Source organism: Prionailurus bengalensis, chromosome A3, assembly GCF_016509475.1.
Source record: "Prionailurus bengalensis isolate Pbe53 chromosome A3, Fcat_Pben_1.1_paternal_pri, whole genome shotgun sequence".
Lineage (NCBI taxonomy): Eukaryota > Metazoa > Chordata > Mammalia > Carnivora > Felidae > Prionailurus > Prionailurus bengalensis.
In genome coordinates, this window is record NC_057354.1 from 24,704,011 (window position 1) to 24,728,502 (window position 24,492).

The following is a 24,492-nucleotide window of genomic DNA, read 5'->3' on the forward strand; positions in this document are numbered from 1 at the left end:
TTCAAAATTCGAGGCACCCGGGTGGTTCAGTTAAACATCTGACCTTTGATTTCAGCTCAGGTCATGGGCTCAAGGGCTCAGAATGCAAAGCTTGCTTGGATTCTCTCTGCCCCTCCCCTACTCAGGCTTGCAAGTGCACATGCATGCACACATTGGTTCTCTCTCTCTCAAAATAAATAAACATACATTTAAAAAAAAGCTAAAGATTGTTCTCCTCATTAATATTATAACCAAGCAAACTTAAAAATAAATAGTGAACATAGTCATTCTGCACGTCTTGCCCGTGTATTTCTTGCAGAAAAACAAATAGCCTAACACAATTTCTGTTACTTTTACATACATACGTTTCATGTTGTTTGACTTTAAGGTTTCAAAGATATCTAATGCAGCAGTTCCCAACAAAACATCAGATTTCAGTGTCTGATGACTCCACACGCGAAAATGCAATTTACTCACAGGGGTGACAATACTAAAAGTGAAGAAAGGTTAAAAAAAAATTATTATTTTCATTAAAATATCACAGTGGGATCCTAAATAAATTACAATTAAATTTTAATGTCTAAAATCTTCTGACTGTATCTCTTACAGTTTATTGTACAATCAATATTGCCCCTATTTTGTAATCTTACAGAAAACATCTGAATGCTACATGCTCACATTGTCATTTTCATTTGTGGCTGAACTATAGGGGCAACTTCATGCATATATCACCAACACAAGTAAAACTGCTCATCATGCTACAAACTGTTAGAAAACTTGTCTTACTTTAGTAGTATAAAAAATTAATTTATAAATTAAATCTTTACTTTATGTCAGGTAGTATAGTGAGCCTGAGGTGATTTCATTTCATCTTCACGGCAACCCTAAGAGATGGGAATTACCACCTGCATCTTCAGATATAGAAACCACTATTCAGAGAACTTAATTAAGCAAGTTGCCCAGCATCCCACAGCTAGTCAGTGGCAGGCTGTAATTTGAACAAAGGTCTGAAAACGGAGGAGGAGGAGGAGGAGGAGGAGGAGGAGGAGGAGGAGGAGGAGGAAGGGAGGGGGGGAGGAAGAAGAGGAGGAGGAGGAGGAGGAGGAGGAGGAGGAGGAGGAGGAGGAGGAGGAGAATACTATCTGTAATGGTAATTTCCAAAACAAATTTTGGGAAATCTGAACTTGCACTAAATTGCATACAAAGTGTTCTCAAAGTCACCAATTAGAAAAACAGGAACACTGTTATTATCTGCCATGGTATGGTTCAATGCTATAAAGAAAAATTCTAGGGACACTTGGGTGGCTCTGTCAGGTAAGCATCCAACTTCAGCTCAGGTCATGATCTCATGGTTTGTGGGTTAGAGCCCCATGTTGGGCTCTATGCGGACAGCTCAGAACTGGGAGCCTATTTTGGATTCTGTCTCTCTCTGTTCCTCCCCCACTTGTACACTTTCTGTCTCTCTCTCTCAAAAATAAATAAAACATTTTAAAAAATTGAAAATGAAAGAAAAATTCTAGAAATATTTGAATTTCTCTATACTTCATTCTAAAAGGTGATGAAATTTGGGGGGACAAATAAACTCTTTCTCAGAAGGCTACCTATGTCTATTACCCTCATTATCATATTTTCACCACCATTTTAAGTTTAAACAAACTAAATGGGGATGGAATGTAAAGAATTATTAATTTTACTTTCATTTGAAAGAGGATAAAGTATACTCTCAAAGATGGTCTTATCTAAATTAATTCAATTCTAGAGAGAATGCCCACAACAGAAGCCATGTAAACATTGCAGACCAATATGCTACAACTTAAAAATTCAGAACTTGAGCTATGCGTTCCCCAAAACATCATCAATAATCAACAATAATATTGGATCAACAATATTACCTTAAGAGGCTACAAGGAGAAGTTTCTTTTTTCTTAACTTTTAAACCACTAAGGAGTTCATATCAAATACTATACACATCAGTATGTACTGTGTGAACAGCTTATAGTTTCAAATATCTCACCATTTAGAAATGAAACTTTTCCTTAGTCACTGGTTTATTTCTCTAAGGGAAGAAAATTCAAGAATTCCAAATGTTAGGAGGCGCCTACGTGGCTCAGTCGGTTAAGTGTCTGCCTTTGGATCAGGTCATGATCTCACAGTTCACTAGTTCAAGCCCCACATTGGGCTCTCAGCTGCCAGTCAAGAGCCTGCTTCAGATCCTCTGTCCCCCTCTTTCTCTGCCCCTGCCCCACTCACACTCTCTCTACTCATTCTCTCTCTCTCTCTTAAAAATAAACTTAAGAAAAAAAAGAATGTTTTAAAAAATTTAAAAATTAAAAAAAAAGAATTCCAAATGTTATGTAATAAAAATAATTTTTGTATATTTGATGTGGTGACAACCAGTTATATTTTGAGCTACATTTTAATATACATTTGGTCCCCAAACTAAATATGCTATATTATCTTGAAATCCATTTGTTGATAAATCATGCTCTCTTCCATTTTAGTAAAAACACTGAAATTAATCTATAATTGTCTTCAATGAGTGCTCAGTACCAACATGTGGTGATTTGTCAGTAATAAGTGTTAAAAGTGAGCTATATGCTACTTCTATGAATTCATCCTACAGATAAAAACACCAACATATAGTGCATGACTCTTGGTTTCAGCTCAGGTCATGATCTCACAGTTTGTGAGTTCAATCCCCATTTGGGGCTCTGTGCTGACAGTGCAGAGCCTGCTTAGGATTCTCACTCTCTGCCCCTTCCCTGCTCTCTCTCTCAAAATAAACATTTTTTAAAAATTAAAAAAAATAAATAACACCAACATATAGACAGGCACATGGATGTATATATTGCAATGCTGCGTAATAACACAACATTAGAAACCAACTAATTAGGGGCACCTGGGTGGCTCAGTAGGTTAAGGTCCGACTTCAGCTCAGGTCATGATCTCACGGTTCATGGGTTCAAGCCCTGCATCAGGCTCCGTGCTGACAGTATGGAGCCTGCTTGGGATTCTCACTCTTTCCTTCTCTCTGCCCCAACCCCACTTGTACTTTCTCTGTCTCAAAAATAAATAAACTTCAAGAAACCAACTGATTTATAGGGAACTAATAAAATACACGATAGTCCATTCATATTAAGGGATATTATTAAACTATATAAGGTATGCTAGATCTATATGTATACAGCTAGAGAGATAACCATGCTATGTAAAGTATAAAAACAGAGTTATAGGGCACCTGGGTGGCACAGTTGGTTAAGTGTCTGACTTAGGCTCAGGTCATGATCTCACGGCTTGTGAGTTCGAGCCCTGCGTGGGGGTCTGTGCTGGCAGCTCGGAGCCTGAAGCCTGCTTCAGATTCTGTGTCTCCCTCTCTTTCTGCCCCTTCCCTGCTAGCTCTCTCTCTTTCGCTCTCAAAAATAAACATACATATATACATACATACATAAAAACAGAGTTACAGAATTTTTTTTTAAAGGAAGAAAACCCCTGTGTAGGTTCTGTGTGGGCATCATAATTAAAAACACAAAAACAAGGGCTGCCTGGGTAGCTCAGTTGGTTAAGCATCCAACTCTTAATCTCAGCTCAGGTTTTGATTTCACAGTGATGAGGTCAAGCCCCATGCTGGGCCCCAGGCTGGGCATGAAACCTACTTGAAAAGAAAAAGAAACAAAGAGGAGCAGGAGCAGGAGCAGGAGGAGGAGGAGGCGGAGAAAAAGAGAAAGAAAGAGAAAGAGAAAGAGAAAGAGAAAGAGAAAGAGAAAGAGAAAGAGAAAGAGAAAGAGAAAGAGAAAGAGAAAGAGAAAGAAAAAAAAGAAGAAAAAGGACAAGACAAACACACACCAAAAAAATTATTTTTAAATTTTTTTTTTTCAACGTTTATTTATTTTTGGGACAGAGAGAGACAGAGCATGAACGGGGGAGGGGCAGAGAGAGAGGGAGACACAGAATCAGAAACAGGCTCCAGGCTCTGAGCCATCAGCCCAGAGCCCGACGCGGGGCTCGAACTCCCGGACTGCGAGATCGTGACCTGGCTGAAGTCGGACGCTTAACCGACTGCGCCACCCAGGCGCCCCCAAAAAAATTATTTTTAAAAGCCCTGTACTTCAACCCTAACTTAAGGAAAGAGCTGTTAAGAATCTTTCTAGGCCCATAACCACGGGCTCTCCAGATGCTGTTCAGTAGCAATAATGATACCACCATCAATTAAACTGGAGAAGGTAAAGGAGAGATTGGAAAAACAGAAATATCTAAAGAGAAAAAAGGGACTAGAGAAAGGAGTCCTAGGAATAGATGAGAAAGAAAAACAAAAACATGAGAAGAGGAGCAAAGAAAACAAGTGAGAAACTTTTAAAGCTTCACTGCTATTCACTTATTAAACTAAATACACTGTAGAAAATACTTTCAAACCTACACTGTAAGGGGTTGCTTCCATTTGGGACTGTTCGTATTGTTGCATTTTTCTGTCTTCTTTGACTGTCCATCAACTGTGACTTCCACATAAGGACTTGGTCCAAACCAATTCTTTTTATTTTCTTTAAGTTTTGCTGAAATGACTAGGCAAAATAAAGGAGAAAATATTTAAATATTTGAGATGTTAGTTCATCCTTCAAATCCATTTAATTTCATAAAGGTTACATAGAACATTATTACTTTTACTCAGAGAAGCAGTTTTAGTCTAAAATACTTACTAATTTTATTCACTCATAACCTTTGTATTTCCTTCCATCCTAGTAAATGAACATAGGACTTCCCCCACATCATTCACCCAAATTACTATTAATAGACTCCCCAATGTCAGTATCAATAGTCTCAGTACTCTGAAGTCAATTAAAAAATACACCATCAGGGGCATCTGGATGGCTCAGTCAGTTGAGCGTCTGACTCTTGATTTCAGATCAGGTCATGATCCCAGGGTCGTGGAAATGACCCCAGCATTGGGCTCTGTGCTGAGCATGGAGCTTGCTTGGGATATTCTTTTTCTCTTTCTCTCTTTCTCTCTCCTTCTCTTTCTCTCTCTGTCTCTCCCCTTCTGCCCTCACTCACGTGCTCTAATTTTTTTTTTATAAAGTACATCAACAAACTCAGTCAACAAATATTTGAATCCCTAACATGTACCAGATAATTGCTCTCAACTGTAAATAGTGCAGTTTACAGTATAGAAAAGGCCCTCTCAGGGAGATAATATCCTAGTTAGAGATAAATCCTTGTGCTGAAAAACAGGCTAATGTGGCAAAATATAATTAGGTAATCTCTGAAGAAACAGTTTTAAGCAAACATCTAAATGACAGGGAGTTTGCCCGGAGAAGGATGGAAGTGGGAAGAGAGCATCTGGAGAGAAGCAAAAAGGCTTGGCATATCTGGAGGAAATATAGCAAACAGGGAAGAATGGTAAATGAGGTGAGATCACATTCAGCTTTATAAGCCCAGATAAGGAATTTGGATTTTATTCTAAGCATGCTGGAAAGTCACCAGAGGAAGACAGTTGCAAACTAGGATTGTTTTTAGCGTCTCATATCTCATATTAGCAAGAGCTTCCTACAAAGTACATCTTAAGATACTGACTGATTCCTTCATCTTTACCCTTGAGTTAGTTACCTTTGCCAAAAAATAGCCTTGTCCAAGACCCTTGGAAGGTGCAACAAGTAGATTCAAATCTAGTAGAGCACCTAATAATGGTTCCCACAAGTTGACAACTCGTTGCTCCCCTATAAATGAGGTGATCACAGCCATGGAAACATTCTACCACCTAAATATCTATTCTAGCAGCTAAGCATAGAGAATGTCAGTGCCCACCAAGATTAAGGGACGTTTGGTATTGCTACACGAGTTTGTATAGCAGCTACCCAAGAAACTCAATATACAGTCCAAAGCATACACAGTCTGGGCATCCTAGCAGGTCCAGTCCCAGGTGGCAGCTATGAATCTCCTGACTTCACAAACATCACTTCTTTCCTTTGATACTTATATGCCTTTTTGGTAGCATGCAAGCCAGCTGCTGGGTTAGTACTCCCAACAATGTATGCACATTCTATAAACCAAAACTTCATCATTATTTTGGAACATTTGGTATAATAAAGTTTGATGAGATTTCATATCAATATGCAGTATCAAAAAAAGTATCTGTCAAAGAAAGAAAAAAAAAACTGCAAGAGATGTTACTGAAGTAGGCAACAAGGAGCCTCTGAGGAACTTTAAGTAAGAGTGCTATTCTGGGGCACCTGGGTTGAGCGTCCAACTTTAGTTCAGCTCATGATCTCGTGGTTCGTGAGTTGGAGTCCTCGTGTCCGGCTCTGTGCTGACAGGTTGGAACCTGGAGCCTGCTTCTGATTCTGTGTCTCCCTCTCTTTCTGCCCCTATGCAGCCTACTCACACGCGCTCTCTCTCTCAAAAATAAATAAACAAACATTTTTTTTTCAACGTTTATTTATTTTTGGGACAGAGAGAGACAGAGCATGAACGGGGGAGGGGCAGAGAGAGAGGGAGACACAGAATCGGAAACAGTCTCCACGCTCTGAGCCATCAGCCCGGAGTCTGACGCGGGGCTCGAACTCACGGACCGGGAGATCGTGACCTGGCTGAAGTCGGACGCCTAACCGACTGCGCCACCCAGGCACCCCAACAAACATTTTTAAAAAAGAGTGCTATTCAACAAATTTACTGAGTCCCTACTATATATATCAGATATTATTTGGGGCACTGAGAATACAGTGATAATCAGATTAATACTCAAAGATAATTCTGCTGTGGGAAAAATAAATTGATAGGGAGACAAAAGTGGGGGTTAAGAGACTACTAGAGTCATCTAATCAAGAGATGACAGTGGTTTGGATGGTGAACATGAATACGGGGGGGAATAAATATTTTCTAAGGAGAACCAACATGATTAGATTACATGAGGAAGTTGGAAAAAAGAAGAAGCAAGGATAATTCACAGGTTTTCGGTATGAATAACTGAATGGAAGAATATGTCATTTAGTAAGATGGAAAGATCTGGGATACAAGCCTGAGGGGGGGGTGGCATAGGCAGGAAATCAAGAGTATTATAATGAATGTATAAAATTTGAGATGTTTGTGAGACATCTAAGTGTAAACACTAAAAAGTCTTTTTCAGAAAAGAAAACAATCAAGCGGGGCACAGACCTATCTCTGACTAATATGTACTATAAAGCTCAAGTACTTAATACAGAGCAATATTTAATCACAGGATTGCCACAGAAAATTATAAAACCCTTATTTTTAACACATTTCTGGCCTGAGAAAAGGTGAAAAAAAGCCTAAACAATTTTGCAAAGACCACCATTGTACTTCAGAGGCTCTTATGGACCTCTGAAACTGATTAAATCTAGAACAAAGTAATGTAGGCCTGACAGGAAGGAAACCATCTGCCCTCAGTGGCATTTTAGGATTCAAACTTTTCAAAGTTATTTTGCCATATAATCCCACCCAACCCCACTAGAGACATTGTAGGAAACTTTAAATGTGGAAATAAAAGAGGTAAGTGAAACTAACACTAACAGTTAGTGTTGGCTATGTGTCTGCCACATAAACATTTTCATTAAAAAATTTTTTTTTCTGGGGCGCCTGGGTGGCTCAGTCGGTTGAGCTTCCGACTTCGGCTCAGGTCATGATCTCACGGTCTGTGAGTTCGAGCCCCGCGTCGGGCTCTGTGCTGACAGCTCAGAGCCTGGAGCCTGCTTCAGATTCTGTGTCCCCTCTCTCTCTGACCCTCCCTCGTTCATGCTCTCTCTCTGTCTCAAAAATAAATAAACATTTAAAAAAAAAAAATTTTTTTTCTAATGTTTATTTTTTGACAGAAAGACACAGAGAGTGTGAGGCAAGGGAGGGGCAGAGAAAGAGGGACACACAGAATCCCAAGCAGGCCCCAGGCTCTGAGCTGTCAGCAGAGCCTGACACAGGGCTCCAACTCACGAGCCATGAGATCATGACCTGAGTGGAAGTCGGATGCTTAACCAAACCACCAGGCACCCCAAAACATTTTCATTTTAATACTCAAAAGACTATCCTGTGAGATAGGAATTATCATCTTAATTTTTACACATAAAAAGACAAATTCAACAGAACTTAAAAGTTTGCATGAGGGTCACTTGCGAAGCCTGAACAGGAGAAATTAGGTGCTCAAATCTCAGTTTACATTGCATAAAACTTTTGTTACAGTCCCAATATTAAAAAATAGATCACTGCACTACTTCCTGAAACTTAATTTACTATAGTACATTAAAAGAATAAAAATGGTAAACTATAAGACAGGAAACTGAAAAATCTCAGTATCACATCACCTGGGCTACCGCAAAGGTCTCCAACAACTGTTTTTAACCTCACTTCTGCAACCCCTCAACTTCTAGGATTATCTTCCTAAAACAGATGTGCTCATGTCAGTACTTTTCAAATACTTCTCTAATGCCTGCATGATGAAATTTAAACTCTTCTGGGCATTTCACATTGTTGTTTACCTCAGTTCACAGCTAAGGAAACTGAGGCTCAAAGGTATTAGTGACATGCACAAGGTTACATAACTATTAAGTATCAGAACCAAGACCAGACATTAGCTTCTCCGGAGATGGGAATCATTAGTCTAATATACATTTCTTAACTAAAACTTGGGGTCAGGGGCGAAATGACCTCCCCAAGAGTTTAACAATAGAAACTTTAATAGTACACAGGTCAAAGCATTTGACAGTATTTATTCTTTTCTACTATAATTTTTGCATCTATCTGATTAAACTATACAAGAAAGTTATTGCCCAATATGAAAAATACAGGGACATTCACTAACAATATTCCAGTAAAATGTGAACAAATTAGTTAAATGCCAACAGAAGTTCCCAAAGCAACTGCTTCAATGAATTATCTAGATCTATGTGAAAGAGTAGCACAAAAGACAACCTTTCTTATTCAACTCAAACTTGAAGCTAAATGGCTACTCAAGTTATTTCCATAAATTAGATTCAAATTACAGAAAATGTTACTGGAGAGTGGTCAACATGGTGGAGAAGCAGGGGGACCGGAAGTTCCCGTGTCCCTCAAACACAGCAGTATTGAGGCCAGAAGACCTGGAATTCTAGGAATCCGGGTTACAGAGTGACAGAAACATCTCCAGGGGCCCACAGGGACAATGTAGCAGGCCATAGGTGCATGACTGCAAACTGGGAGAGATAAAACAGGCGGCATAGGAACGGAAGGGAGGGATCCCCTTCTGTGAAGAGACAAAAGGAAGAGAAAGACAGGTTGTGGAAATGTAGGACTGTATTTGGACAAGAGAAAAACCATGGACCAGGGAATGGAAAAAAATGGAGAAAGAACCAATTTCTAACTGTGGGAGGTGGGGAGCCAGCCCTGAGCTAGGTAGCTAGCTCTCAGGAGCAGAGAGAACAACCCTTTCCCTTGAGTGCTATGAGAAAACAAATAGCCATTCCAAGGACAAAAGACCCTGTAGGCCCATGAACCCCTTGACCCCCCTCCCCCGCACCAGCCAGAGGTCCTTTGTACCTGACAGTACCCCAGAGTGACAGTATCCAGGAACTGGGACAAGGGATCCCGTAAGACATTGGGGTTTGAATCCCAGCCACGTGCCTGGAAGGCACAGGAGATGGTGGAGGGGGACATAGGTGGCTGCTTGCACTCATGCCCACTCAGCACTGTGAGGAGCCAGAGGCCCTCAGTTGACAGGCTGGGTGGAGTGGCACTTCCCAGGAACCAGGGTGCGTGGAGCAGGATCCAGGTTTTAATCCCACCCAAGCACCTGGAAGGTGCGGGAGACTGTGGAGCAGAACAAAGTGGCCTGCTCGCGCCTGTGTGGCACTGTCAGGATGGCCTGAACAAAGTGGTTTGGGACACCTGGTCCGGGGAGGAGAGGCTGGGGTGTTGCCAGTTTTCTCCCCATCACCAACAAGGTGGGGTTTCAGGGAACAGACAACGGGCCCACAGTGGAGGTGGGACCCACATACACCAAACCACATCCCTCTGTACCTGGTAACTGCATATGTAACGGAGCAAGATTGACACTGACCTAACCAAACAGTCCCTCCTCCAGATCATTGCAGGCACCGGTTCCAAGGCCCCATCAGATATTGGTCCAGTGGTTTTTGTATTCTTTGATTTGATTTGATTCTTGATCAATTCTTATTTTGTGTGTGTGTGGGGGGGAAATATATATATCCCCCCTCTTCTTCCTCTTATTTCTTCCCTTCTCTAGTCTGGTTATTCTGGTTGTTGGTTTAAGCACACATTTTCAATCTATTCTTTTTACATCTCTTCTGTCTCTCCTTTATTCCGCCCCCCCCCCCCCCCATCTCTCTGGGCTAAGCTGTATAGTTTCTCTGATTCTCTGCCTGGTCAATTTTTTTTTCTTTTCCTTTTCCCCACCCCTGTCACTTCTCTCTCTGTATGGGATAAGGCCTCTTCCACTACCATACACACCCCTTTTTAAAATTTTTTCCAGGGACACTTCAACGTACAAATCAAAGCACACCTGGTGGAAGATCCAAACCACCACTATGAGTAGGGAGATAAAGCAACCAGAGCCTCAACAACAGAGAGCATGAAACACACTCCAAAAACACCTCCTGAAGGGCCAGGCCCTGGACAGTGTTATGACCCCTTTTTAATATAATAGTGCTCACAGGAGCAAGACTCATAACAAGCTATTAAAACACATAAGGGACAGAAAACAAGCCAATATGACAAAATAGAAGAATTCTCCTCAAAAGAAATTCCAGGAAGGAATGACAGCTAGAGAATTGCTCAGAACAGAAATGAACAATAGAACTGAGCAAGAATTTAGAATAATAGTCATAAGATTAATAGCTGGGCTTGGAAAAAAGCATAGAAGGAAGAAAAAAAGCTTAGAAGATGGCAGAGAATCTACTGCTGCAGAGATCAAGGAACTAAGAAATAGTCACAACAAATTAAGAAATGAGGTGCTAAATAAACTAGATGTAGTGACAGCAAGGATGGAAGAGGCAGAGGGGAGATTAAGTGAAATAGAAGATAAAATTATGGAAAATAATGAAGCTTAGAAAAAGAAAGGTAAGAAAATATTAGCCCACAAGGGGAGAATTACAGAACTAAGTGATTTGATAGAAATGTAATAATATCCATATCATAGGAGCTCCAGAAGAAGGAGAAAGAGGCAGAGGTTTACTTGAACAAATTATAGCTGAGAACTTCCCTAATCTGGGGAAGGAAATAGACATCCAAATCCAGGAGGCTCAGAGAACTCCCTTTAGATTTAACAAGAATAGATCTTCTCCATGGCACATCATTATGAAACTGGCAAAATACAAAGATACAGAATTCTGAAAGCAGCTAGAGACAAATGGGCCTTAACCTACAAGGTAGACATATAAGGGTAGCAGCAGACCTGTCCACTGAAACTTGGCAAGCCAGAAGGGAATGACAGGAAATATTCAATGTGCTGAACAGGAAAAATATGCAGCTAAGAAGACTTTTTATCTAGCAAGATTGTCATTCAGAATAGGAGAGATAAAGGCTTTCCCAAACAAAAACTGAAGGAGTTCATCACCACTAAACCAGCCCTGCAAGAGATCCTAAAGGGGGACTCTGTGAGTGGAATGCTGCAAACACTAAAAAGCACCAGAGACATAAGCACAAGCATGACATCTACAGATAACACAATGACACTAAATCCATATCTTTCAATAATAACTCTGAATGTACATGGACTAAATGCTCTAATCAAAAGACATAGGGTATCAGAATGGATTAAAAAGCAAAAACAAAAAACAAGATCCATCTATATGCTGTCTACCAAAGACCCATTTTAGACCTGAGGGCACTTTCAGATTGAAGGTAAGGGGATGAAGAACCACCTATCATGCTACTGGAAGTCAAAAGAAAGCTGGAGTAGCCATACTTATATCAGACAAACTAGATTTTAAGCTAAAGGCTGTAACAAGGGATGAAGAAGGGCAGTATGTCATAATTACGAGGTCTATCCATCAAGAAGAGCTAACAATTGTAAATGCTTATGCTCCCAACTTGGTAGCACCCAAATACATAAGTCAATTAATCACAAACATAAGCAATCTTACTGACAGGAATACTGTAATTGCAGGGGACTTTAATACAACAATTGACAGATCATCTGGGAAAAATATCAATAAAGATACAAGGGCCTTGAATGATACACTGGACCAGATGGACATGACAGATACATTCAGAACTTTTCATCCAAAAGCAGAATACACATTCTTTTTGAGTGTACATGGAACATTCTCTAAGATGGATCACATACTGGGTCATGAAACAGCCCTCAATAAATATAAAAGGATTGAGATCATACCATGCATATTTTCTAATCACAATGCTCTGAAACTTGAAATCAACCAGAAGAAAAAAATTTGGAAAGTTTCCAAATGCACAGAAGTTAAAGAACATTCTAATAAAGAATGAACAGGTCAACCAGGCAATTAAAGAAGAAATTAAAAGATACATGGAAGCAAATGAAAATGAAAACATGACAGTCCAAATCCTTTGGGATGCAGCAAAGGCAGTCCTAAGGGGAAACACAATGCAATCCGGGCCTATCTCAAAAACCAAGAAAAATCCCAAATACAAAATCTAACAGCACATCTAAAGGAATTAGAAGCAGAACAGCAAAGAAATCCCAAAACCAGCAGCAGAAGAGAAATAATAAAGATCAGAGCAGAAATAATATAGAATAAAAAAAAAAAAAAAACAACAAACCCAGAACAGATCAATGAATCTAAGAGCTATTTTTTTTGAAAAAATAAAACAAAATTTTTAAACCCCTAGCCAGACTTCTCAAAAAGAAAAGAGAAAGGACCCAAATAAATAAAATCACAAATGAAAGAGGACAGACCATAACCAGTATCACAGAAATATAAACAATTATCAGAGAATACTATGAAAAATTATATGCCAACAAACTAGACAACCTGGAGGAAATGGACAAATTCCTAGACACCCACACACTATCAAAACTCAAATGGGAAGAAACAGAGAATTGAACAGACCCATAACCAGTGAAGAAATTGAATCACAGTTATCAAAAATCTCCCAACAAATAAGAGTCCTGGGCCAGATGGCTTCCCAGGGGAATTCTAACAGACATTTCTTTTTTTTTTCTTTTTTCTTTTTTTTTTTTTTTACATTTTTTGAATTTATTTTTGAAGGAGAGAGAGACAGAGTGGGGGGGGGGGGCAGAGAGAGAGGGAGACACAGAATCCGAAACAGGCTCCAGGCTCTGAGCTGTCGGCACAGAGCTCAACGCAGGGCTTGAACTCACAGACCCTGAGATCATGACCTGAGCCAAAGTCGGATGCTCAACCGACTGAGCCACCCAGGCGCCCCTCTATGAACCCAACATTAACTTGATTCCCAAACCAGACAGTGACCCCACTAAAAAGGACAATTACCTTTTTGACAATTTACCTAAAAAGGTGAAATATCCCTGATGAACACGGATGCAAAAATTCTCAATAAGATACTAGCAAATTGAATTCAACAGTATATCAAAAGAATTATTCACCACGATCAAGTGGGATTCATTCCTGGGCTGCAGGGCTAGTTCAATATTCACACGCAAATCAATCAATGTAATACATCACATTAATAGAAGAAAGGATAAGAACCATATGATCCTGTCAATAAATGCAGAAGAAGCATTTGACAAAATACAGCAGCATCCTTTCTTAATAAGAACCCCCAAGAAAGTCGGGATAGAAGGAACATAACACCATAAAAGCCATATATGAAAAGCCCACAGCTGATATCATCCTCAATGGGGAAAAACTGAGAGCTTTCCCCATGAGATCAGGAACACAGCAGGGATGTCCACTGACACCACTGTTGTTTAACATAGTGTTGGGAGTCCCAGCCTCAGCAATCAGACAACAAAACGAAATAAAAGGCATGCATCCAAAACTGGCAAAGAATAAGTCAAACTTTCACTTTTTGCAGATGACATGATACTCTACATGGAAAACCCAAAAGACTCCACCAAAAAGCTGCTAGAACTGATACATGAATTCAGGTAAGTCGCAGGATACAAAATAAATGTATAGAAATCAGTTGCATTTCTATACACCAATAATGAAACAACAGAAAGAGAAATCAAGAAATCAATCCCATTTACAATTACGCCAAGAACCATACCTTGGATTAAACCTAACCAAAGATGTAAAAGATATGTACGCCAAAAACTATAGAAAATTTATGAAGGAAATTGAAGAAGACACAAAGAAATGGAAAAACATTCCATGCTCATGGATTGGAAGGACAAATATTGTTAAAATGTCAATACTACCCAAAGCAATCTATACATTCAATGCAATCCCAATCAAAATTGTATCGGTATTCTTCTCAAAGCTAGAACAAACAATCCTAAAATGTGTATAGAACCACAAAAGACCCCAAATAATCAAAGTTACATTGAAAAAGAAAACCAAAGCAGAAGGCATCACAATCCCAAACGTCAGCCTCTACTACAAGGCTGTAATCAAGACAGTATGGTATTGGCACAAAAACAAACACACAGACCAATGGAATAGAATAGAGAACCCAGAATTGGACCCACAAATGTATGGCCAACTAATCTCTGACAAAGCAGGAAAGAGTATCCAATGGAAAAAAAGACAGTCTCTTTAGCAAATGGTGCTGGGAGAACTGGACAGCAACATGCAGAAGAATGAAACTGGACCACTTTCTTACACCATACACAAAAATAAACTCAAAATGGATGAAAGACCTACATGTGAGACAGGAAACCATCAAAACCCTAGTGGAGAAAACAGGCAACAACCTCTTTGACTTCAGCAGCAGCAATTTCTTGCTTGGCACGTTTCCGAAGGCAAGGGAAATAAAACCAAAAATGAACTATTGGGACCTTATCAAGATAAAAAGCTTCTGCACTGCAAAAGAAACAATCAACAAAATTAAAAGGCAACCAATGAAATGGGAGAAGGTATCTGCAAATGACATATCAGACAAAGGGTTAGTCTCCAAAATCTATAAAGAACTTACCAAACTCAACACCCAAAAACAAATAATCCAGTGAAGAAATTAGACACTTTTCCAAAGAAAACATCCAGATGGCCAAAAGACACATGAAAAAACGCTCAACATCGCTCATCATCAGGGAAATATAAATGAAAACCCACAATGAGATACTACCTCACACCAGTCAGAGTGGCTAAAATTAACAACTCAGGAAACAACAGACGTTGGCGAGGATGCAGAGAAAGAGGAACCCTTTTGCACTGCTGGTGGGAATGCAAACTGGTGCAGCCACTCTGGAAGACAGTATGGAGGTTCCTCAAAAAACTAAAAATAGAACTACCCTATGACCCAGCAGTAGCACTACTAGGAATTTATCCAAAGGATAAAGGAGTGCTGATTTGAAGGGGCACATGTACCCCAATGTTTATAGCAGCGCTTTGGACAGTAGCCAAATTATGGAAAGAGCCCAAATGTCCATCAACTGATGAATGGATAAAGATGTGGTTTATATATACAATGGAACACTACTTGGCAATGAGAAAGAATGAAATCCTGTCATTTTGCAACAATGTGGATGGAACTGGAGAGTATTATACTAAGTGAAATAAGTCAATCAAAGAGAGAATATGTTTTCACTCATATGTGGAACTTGAGAAGCTTAACAAGACCACAGGGGAAGGGAAGGGGAAAATATAGTTTCAAACAAAGAGGGAGCAAACCATAAAAGACTCTTAAATACACAGAACAAACTAAGGGTTGATGGGTGGGCACAGGAGAAGGGAAATGGGTGATGGGCAATGAGAAGAGCACTTATTGGGATGAGCACTGGGTGTTGTATGTAAGTGATGAATCACGGGAATCTACCCCCAAAACCAAGAGCACACTGTATATACACTGTGTGTTAGCTAACCTGATATTATATAAAAAGAAAGAAAGAAAGAAAGAAAGAAAGAAAGAAAGAAAGAAAGAAAGAAAGAAAGAAAATATAACTAATACACCAGGAGTATACTTTTTTATTTTATGTAAATGCTGAAAAGGAAAGGTGACATTGCCTTTCCTTCAATACTTTTTTTTTTTTAACTTTATTTATTTATTTTGAGAGAAAGAGTGCAAGCAGGGGAGGGGCAGAGAGAAGGGAGAGAGAATCCCAAGCAGGCTTGGCACTGCCAGCACAGAGACTAATGCGGGGCTCGAACTCATGAACTGTGAGATCATGACCTGAGCCAAAATCAAGAGACATTCACTTAACTGATAGAGCCACCCAGGCATCCCTCCTTTGATACTCTTATAAAGAACTCAGTGAAGGGCACCTGGGTAGCTCCACTGGTTGAGTCTTGATTTTGGCTCAGGTCATGATCCCAGGGTAGTGGAACTGAGCTCCTCAAAAGGCTTTACACCGAGCATGGTGCCTGCTTAAGATTCTCTCTCCCTCTGCCCCTTTCCTGCTCACTCTCTCTCTAAAATAAAAAAAAAGTAAATTAGGTTAAATTAAAAAAAAAAAAAGGATTCAGTGAAATTAAAACGCACATCCAAGTTCTCTAAACAATCCAATTATCAACAAACAGCACTATGAATTATTTTTTTAAACTTCTTTTTTGCTACAGCTTACAAAAGGTACCATTTCTCTGAAATAAATTTTCTATTTGCCCTCACTTAATTGGGTAAGGAAATCAATTAGCCAATATATACTGTAAATGAATAATTAACAGGAATGTATGTCTGTCTCTGTATGTATGATAGAAGGAGGTAAGAAAATAGGGGCACCTGGCTGGCTCAGGTGATAGAGAATGAGACTCTGGATCTCAGGGTCATGGGTTCAAGCCCCATGATGGTTGTGGAGCCTACTTAAAAAATGGTAAATAAATAAACAAACAAACAAATAAATATGAAAGAGGTAAGAAAATAACAAGAGGGTAAGAAGCCATCTGCATGTTCAATGCACTACCTATCAAGATTCCACTGGCATTTTTGATTAAAGTAGGAAAAACACTCCTAAAATTTATATGCAACCACAAGACCCTGAATATCCAAAGAAATCAATGCAGGAGGCATTGTACTTCCTGATTTCAAGCTATCCTATAAAGCTATAGTAATCAAAACAGTATTGTACTGACATAAAAACTGACAAATAGATCAATGGAACAGAATTGAGAGCCCAGAAATAAATCCAAACATATAAGGTCAACTAATATTTGACAAAGGAACCAAGAAAATTCAATGGACAAAAAATAGTCTTTTCAGGAAATGCTGCTGGAATAACTGGATTGAAAAAACAAACAAACAAAAAAAGACAAGGGGTAGGGGCTCCTGGGTGGCTCAGTCGGTTAAGTGTCTGACTTTGGTTCAGGTCACGATCTCAGTTTGTGAGTTTGAGCTCCACGTTGGGCTCTGTGCTGACAGCTCAGAGCCTGGAGCCTGCTTCAGAGTCTGTGTCTCCCTCTTTCTGCTCCTCCCCCACTTACTCTCTGTCTCGCTCCAAAATAAATAAATACTAAAAAAACTTAAACAAAAGACAAGAGGTGCCTGGGTGGCTCAGTGGGTTAAGCGTCCAACTCTTGATTTTGGCTCAGGTCATGATCTCATAGTTCAGGAGATGAAGCCCCATGTTGGGCTCTGCGCTGACAGCACGGACCCTGCTTGGGGTTCTCTCTCTCTCTCTCTCTCTCTCTCTCTCTCTCTCTGCTCCTCCCCCACTCTCTCTCAAAATTAACTTACTAATTTAAAATTTTTTTAAAGACAAGAAATTTGAGTAGAACCACAGAGTAGGATTTTTTAACTTTTGACACTCAATTCTCCTACTGGTCTTTCATACTAACTTTCTAAAAAGTAAAATTGACTGTTCTTTGTTAAAAGCCCTGATTTCTTTCCATGTCTGCCAGCAATGATATTTTTGTAGCCCTGACACACACCTGAAGGAGATGACCCACTCCCATTAAGTTCTCAAGGTTCCAACTCTGCAGCAGTGGCCCGCAGGGGTTTTAGCAAAGCCTTGTTCGTTTCTCTGCTTCAAGTGTTCTGCTCGTATTCTCTCCTAAAAGGATCCTTTCTACTTCCCTATATATTTTTAAAATAATTTCGTATATCTAAATGGTAACAATGCTTCAAGCACCACTTCCTTTCACAGAAGCTCTGGTCAAACACTGATCTTGCTTTCCTGACCAAAGTTGTTATCTCTTTTTGCCGTTACCATATACAATGGCATTTATTTTTTACACTTCAATTTTTATGCCCATCTTGAATCTATCTAGAAAGATGTTGAGGCAGCTTACAAAAAAAAATAATAAAAGCAACCAATACTATAACTGATCCATTAACATAGAATAAAAAATACAATGTCATTAAAGGAAATTGTGCAAAAAGCTTAGTTCTGAGGTTTCTAGCATCAAAAGCATATAAGTAAACAATGAATTATGAAAGGTATTTGATTCTACTCAACTTGGCACTTTACTCTTTATAACCTTATGCTTTCCATTTGTCTCATATATAATAATATATTTGCTAAATATATAACTTTTATCCATTATTCATGGTATTTGTTTTTATTAAATTGCTTTTTGCCTTGTATTTGTGCAGTCTCAGAATTTTTAGAACCAAGATTAAAAACTTAAACATGGCAAGAATTGTCTTCTTGAGATGCATTTAGACATTTATCAAATATTTTTCTTACTGTGAGAATAATGATGGTAGCAAACAAGATAAATGGTTTATGCACAGAAAAAAGCATAAAGGAATATAAACCTAAAGGAGTAACAGTATCATCTCTCAGGATTGAGATGATAAATAGGACCCTTCACTTCATCCTTTTACTGAGGTTTTTTTAAAGTTTTTTTTGGTTATTGTTTGTTTTTGTAAGTAGGCTCCATGCCCAGCACAGAGCCCAGTGTGGGGCTTGAACTCACAGCCCTGAGACCAAGACCTGAGCTGAGATGAAGAGTCAGACACTTAACTGATTGAGCCACCCAGGCACCCCTACTTTACTAAGTTTTTAAAAATAAAAACATGTGTATTACTTATATAACCTAAAAAAGTAAAGATTTTTTTAAAGATTACTCCAATCAAAGGTTTAATGTTAAGCAGCCCAGAAAAAGTCCTAAGAAGCTGACTCAATTTAAATCAGCTACTCAGGCTAGCTTCAGGATGGGGGGCAGAGGAAAATAATCAGAATCTTGCTTAACAAAGAAATATCAGTATCTTTCATTGAGAATCAGACATTGCTAAGGAAAGAGACTATAGTGAAGGAATTTCCAAAAATAAATTCTAAGATGCTGTCACATTATGAAAGTATTTTTTAAATATAATTCAATCATTTTTAGGTTTTGAGGAAGATAATAATAAGGACATGGTTTGTAGCCTAATAGTCATCATCTAGAGGTGGATGTGAGATAGGTGTAATAAAAGCTAAAATACCATACAGAGGATGATAATTGTTCTAGAAGAAATAAATGCCATTCAAAGGTTAGAGACTGAGGTTTCACTGTGTGATACAGACACATGCATATCTGAAGAAAATCCAGTGACTCACCAAATAGTTCATGTATAAATATCTACAAAAAGACCATATGGAGCCAGACTGTGAAAGCTCTCAGCCCCGGCTAACGAAATTCCAAACTATAGCCAAACAGAAGCATTAAAGATTTTTGAGCAGGAATGTAACATAAGTGGCATATTAGAACATTAGGAATATCAATCTGCAAGTGATATACTTGGTTCATATGGTTAGAGAGAGAAAGAAAGACAGAGATAGTAGTTAAGTAATAATAGCAACCAAAGGATTTAAATAGACATTTCTCCAAAAAAGATATACAAATGGCCATTTAGCACATGAAAAGATGTTCAATATCATTAACCACCAGAGAAATGTAAATCAAACCCACAATGACATACCACTTCACACCCACTAGGATGTCTATAATCAAAAAGACAACACGCACTGTCAAGGATGTGGAGAAATTGGAACCCTCCTACATGGCTGATGGGAATACAAATAGTGTGAATGCTTTGAAAAACAATTTGGAGAGGCGCATGGGGGGCTTAGTCGGTTAATCATCTGACTCTTGACTTAGGCTCAGGTCATAATTTGTGGTTTGTGAGTTCAAACTCGTATCAGGCTCTGTACTGGCAGTGCAGAGCCTGCTTGGAGTTCTCCATCTCCCTCTCTCTCTGCCCCTACCCAGCTCACCATCTCCCTCTCCCTCTCTCTCTCAAAAATAAACATTTAAAAAAATGAAAAATAAAAAAATTTAAAAAATGAAAAGCAATTTGGAATTCCTCACAAAGTGAAACATATATATGACCAGTGACTCCACTCCTAGGTAGGTACTCGAGAAGTGAAAACACACATCTTTACAAAAACTTGTACACAAATGTTCATAGCATTATTCATAATAGCCAAAAGTAGAAACAACTCAAACATACATCAACTGATAAAAGGATAAAGAAAATGTGGCATGTTCATGCCTGCAATAATATTTGGCAATAAAATGAAATACTAATGCATGCTACAGTAAGAATGAACCTTGAAAACATGCCAAGTAGAAAAAGTCAGAAACAAAAAGCCATACACATTTTAGGATCCCATTTATATGAGATATCCAGAATAGAAAAACCTACAGACAGGAAGTAGATTAGTGATTGCCCAGGGTTGATGGTGGCTGGGGGACATGGAAAGTCTTCTAATGGGTAGAGGTTTTCTAAAACTGACAGTGTTTGGCACAAAAACAGACACATAGACCAATGGAATAGAATAGAAACCCCAGAACTAGACCCACAAACGTACGGCCAACTCATCTTTGACAAAGCAGGAAAGAACATCCAATGGAAAAAAGACAGTCTCTTTAACAAATGGTGCTGGGAGAACTGGACAGCAACATGCAGAAGGTTGAAACTAGACCACTTTCTCACACCATTCACAAAAATAAACTCAAAATGGATAAAGGACCTGAATGTGAGACAGGAAACCATCAAAACCTTAGAGGAGAAAGCAGGAAAAGACCTCTCTGACCTCAGCCGCAGCAATCTCTTACTCGACACATCCCCAAAGGCAAGGGAATTAAAAGCAAAAGTGAATCACTGGGACCTTATGAAGATAAAAAGCTTCTGCACAGCAAAGGAAACAACCAACAAAACTAAAAGGCAACCAATGGAATGGGAAAAGATATTCGCAAATGACATATCGGACAAAGGGCTAGTATCCAAAATCTATAAAGAGCTAACCAAACTCCACACCCGAAAAACAAATAACCCAGTGAAGAAATGGGCAGAAAACATGAATAGACACTTCTCTAAAGAAGACATCCGGATGGCCAACAGGCACATGAAAAGATGTTCAGCGTCGCTTCTTATCAGGGAAATACAAATCAAAACCACACTCAGCTATCACCTCACGCCAGTCAGAGTGGCCAAAATGAACAAATCAGGAGACTATAGATGCTGGAGAGGATGTGGAGAAACGGGAACCCTCTTGCACTGTTGGTGGGAATGCAAACTGGTGCAGCCGCTCTGGAAAGCAGTGTGGAGGTTCCTCAGAAAATTAAAAATTGACCTACCCTATGACCCAGCAATAGCACTGCTAGGAATTTATCCAAGGGATACAGGAGTACTGATGCATAGGGCCACTTGTACCCCAATGTTCATAGCAGCACTCTCAACAATAGCCAAATTATGGAAAAAGCCTAAATGTCCATCAACGGATGAATGGATAAAGAAATTGTGGTTTATATACACAATGGAGTACTACGTGGCAATGAGAAAAAATGAAATATGGCCTTTTGTAGCAACGTGGATGGAACTGGAGAGTGTGATGCTAAGTGAAATAAGCCATACAGAGAAAGACAGATACCATATGGTTTCACTCTTATGTGGATCCTGAGAAACTCAACAGAAACCCATGGAGGAGGGGAAGGAAAAAAAAAAAAAAAAAAGAGGTTAGAGTGGGAGACAGCCACAGCATAAGAGACTGTTAAAAACTGAGAACTGAGGGTTGATGGGGGGTGGGAGGGAGGGGAGGGTGGGTGATGGGTATTGAGGAGGGCACCTTTTGGGATGAGCACTGGGTGTTGTATGGAAACCAATTTGTCAATAAATTTCATATATAAAAAAAACCAAAAACTGACAGTGTTGACAACTGTACAACACTGTGAATATACTAACAATCATTGACCTCTTAATGGGTAAACTGTATGTGAATTATCTCTCAAGGCTGTTAATGTAATACAAAACAAAAAACAATAGCAACTGCCCCAGACACCAATGTTTAATGGGAGAGGGGAAAAAAACCCTACAGAATACTCAAGAATATCCTGAAATAAAAATGTAATTTTTATATATCTAACCATCTGTTCATTCATTCATTAGGCAAATATTAATTCAAATAGCACCTGATATATAATAGCCACTGAAGATTTTCTTCTCTTAAGATTATTTTTTGGGGTGCTTGGGTGGCTCAGTAGCGAAGCATCTGACTTGGGCTCAGGTCACGATCTCACAGTTTGGGAGTTCAAGTCCACATCAGGTAAGCTAGAGTTCCACTTCAGGTGAGGACAAGCCCCATGTAAGAGGAGCTCAAGCCCCACTTTGGGTGAGTCCCGCTTCTCTCTCTCTCTCCCTACCTCCTTCTCTCTCTCTCTCTCCGCCCCTTATGGGATTCTCACTCTCTCTGCCCTTTACTCACTTGCACCCTCTCTCTCTCTCCCTCAAAAAAAAAAAAAAAAGAAAAAAAAAAAGGATTATATTTTTTATCTTAGGAAGAAAAAAAAAGTATACTAGTAGATCTGTTTAAGACTTACCAGTGATCTGAAGCTGTGATTTCATGGTCAGGCTACCCATTGAACCAAGCTGCGATCCACTGCCAGACATACCACCAACAGGACGGCAAACCTGAACATGGCAAAGGACACACTGTAAACATCAAAAAGTCCCATTAAAAAAAATATGTATGGTGCTAACCAGGCCATTTTCATATCTCACTGAAGACTGCACAATAACAGTGGCCTTCGTATTGCTAAATTAAATTTTCAATTCTAGTATTCATCCTGCCTAACCTGTCAGCAAAATTACATGGCTAATCATTCTATCTTCCATGGTTTACTTTCTTTCCTTGGGCTCCCAAGGAACATTCTCTAGGTTTAAGTCCTACCTCACTGATTGTTCTTAGGCTCCTTTGACAATCTCTTCTGTTTTCTCCCCTCTTAATGTTGGGAGTATCCTAGGGTTCAGTTCCCTCTTACCTCTCTGTACACATTTCCTCAAAGATATCATTCAGTGTTGTGACTTTAAATGTCATCTATATACCAATGAGTCCCAACTTTATATTTCTATCCCAGACTTCATTCCTAAACTCTGAACAACTTTACTTGGGGATATGTGAAAAACCCCCCAAACTTAACAAATTAACTGAACTCCTGATTTTCCCTGTAAATTATCTCAGTTGGTAACAACTCCATCCTTTCAGACGCTCAGGCTAAAAACCTTGAAGTCATCCTGCCTTTCTTTTTTTATTTTCCTTCCTATCTGTCAGCAAATTCTGTTGTTTCCATTTGCAAAATATGTCCAGAATCCAACCATTTCTCACCACCTCTACCATCAATCTGTTCAGAGCCACCTTTTTTTCCCCCATGGATTAGGTCTCCCTGTTTCTAGCTGTGTCTGGCTTCAGTGCCTCTTCTGAACACAATCAGGATGACTTTTAAAGTGTTCAAAATCCTGCAAAAGCTTCCCATTTTACTCAGGGTAAAAGCTTAGATCCATACCATGACCTTAAAAGACTATATAAGATGCATGCTCCCAACTTCCTGATCTTATCTCCTTCTATTCTCCTAATCTACTCAAGTACCTACCTCCCTGTTATACATCAAATATGCTAGCACATTCTAGCACTAGGACTTTCATTTTACTTGTTCTCTTGACAATATTACAATCTGCTCCAATTCCTGGTCATTTTTTTTTTCTTCTACAGAATATATCACCTTCTGACATACTAAGTAATTCACTTGGTAATTATGTTTATTGTTTTTTTTCATATCCAAGTGGATTTTTTTTTAACATTTATTTATTATTGAGAGACAGAGCATGAGCATGGGAGGGGCAGAGAGAGAGGGAGACACAGAATCCAAAGCAGGCTCCAAGTTCTGAGCGGTCAGCACAGAGCTCGACGTGGGGCTCGAACTCACAAACCACAAGATCATGACCTGAGCCGAAGTTGAACGTTCAACCGACTGAGCCACCCAGGCGCCCCATATTTATTGTTTTGAATCTCTAGGCTAGAATATAAACTCCATGTGAGCAGGGATCTTTGTTTTGTTCACTGATGAAAGCCAGAAGCCCAAAAATAGTGCCTGACACATAGCAAACACTTAAATATCTGTTTGATGAAATGAATTAAAAAATGGCTTTTGAGGGGCACCTGGGTGGCTCAGTCGGGTGAGCAGTCCACCTCTTAATTTCGGCTCAGGTCATGATCTCAATTCCATGAGTCTGAGCCCTGCACTGGGCTCTGTGCTGACAGCGATGAGC

At 39.3% G+C, this 24,492-nt stretch overlaps 1 protein-coding gene across 3 annotated transcripts in view; it reads right to left on the reverse strand.

The window, feature by feature from the left end:
• ITCH (itchy E3 ubiquitin protein ligase) overlaps window positions 1-24,492 on the reverse strand; it is a 149,423-nt gene that overhangs the window by 79,327 nt on the left and 45,604 nt on the right. For 2 of the 3 annotated variants that reach the window (XM_043604720.1, XM_043604721.1), the window contains 3 exons: window positions 22,767-22,857; window positions 4,394-4,535; window positions 345-469 (listed from right to left, as the gene is read on the reverse strand). In XM_043604720.1, coding sequence (XP_043460655.1) covers window positions 345-469; window positions 4,394-4,535; window positions 22,767-22,836 — 337 coding nt within the window. In that variant the 5' untranslated portion in view covers window positions 22,837-22,857. Of the gene's footprint in view, window positions 1-344; window positions 470-4,393; window positions 4,536-22,766; window positions 22,863-24,492 lie in introns of those variants that run through there. The other variant, XM_043604722.1, reaches the window with a different exon arrangement.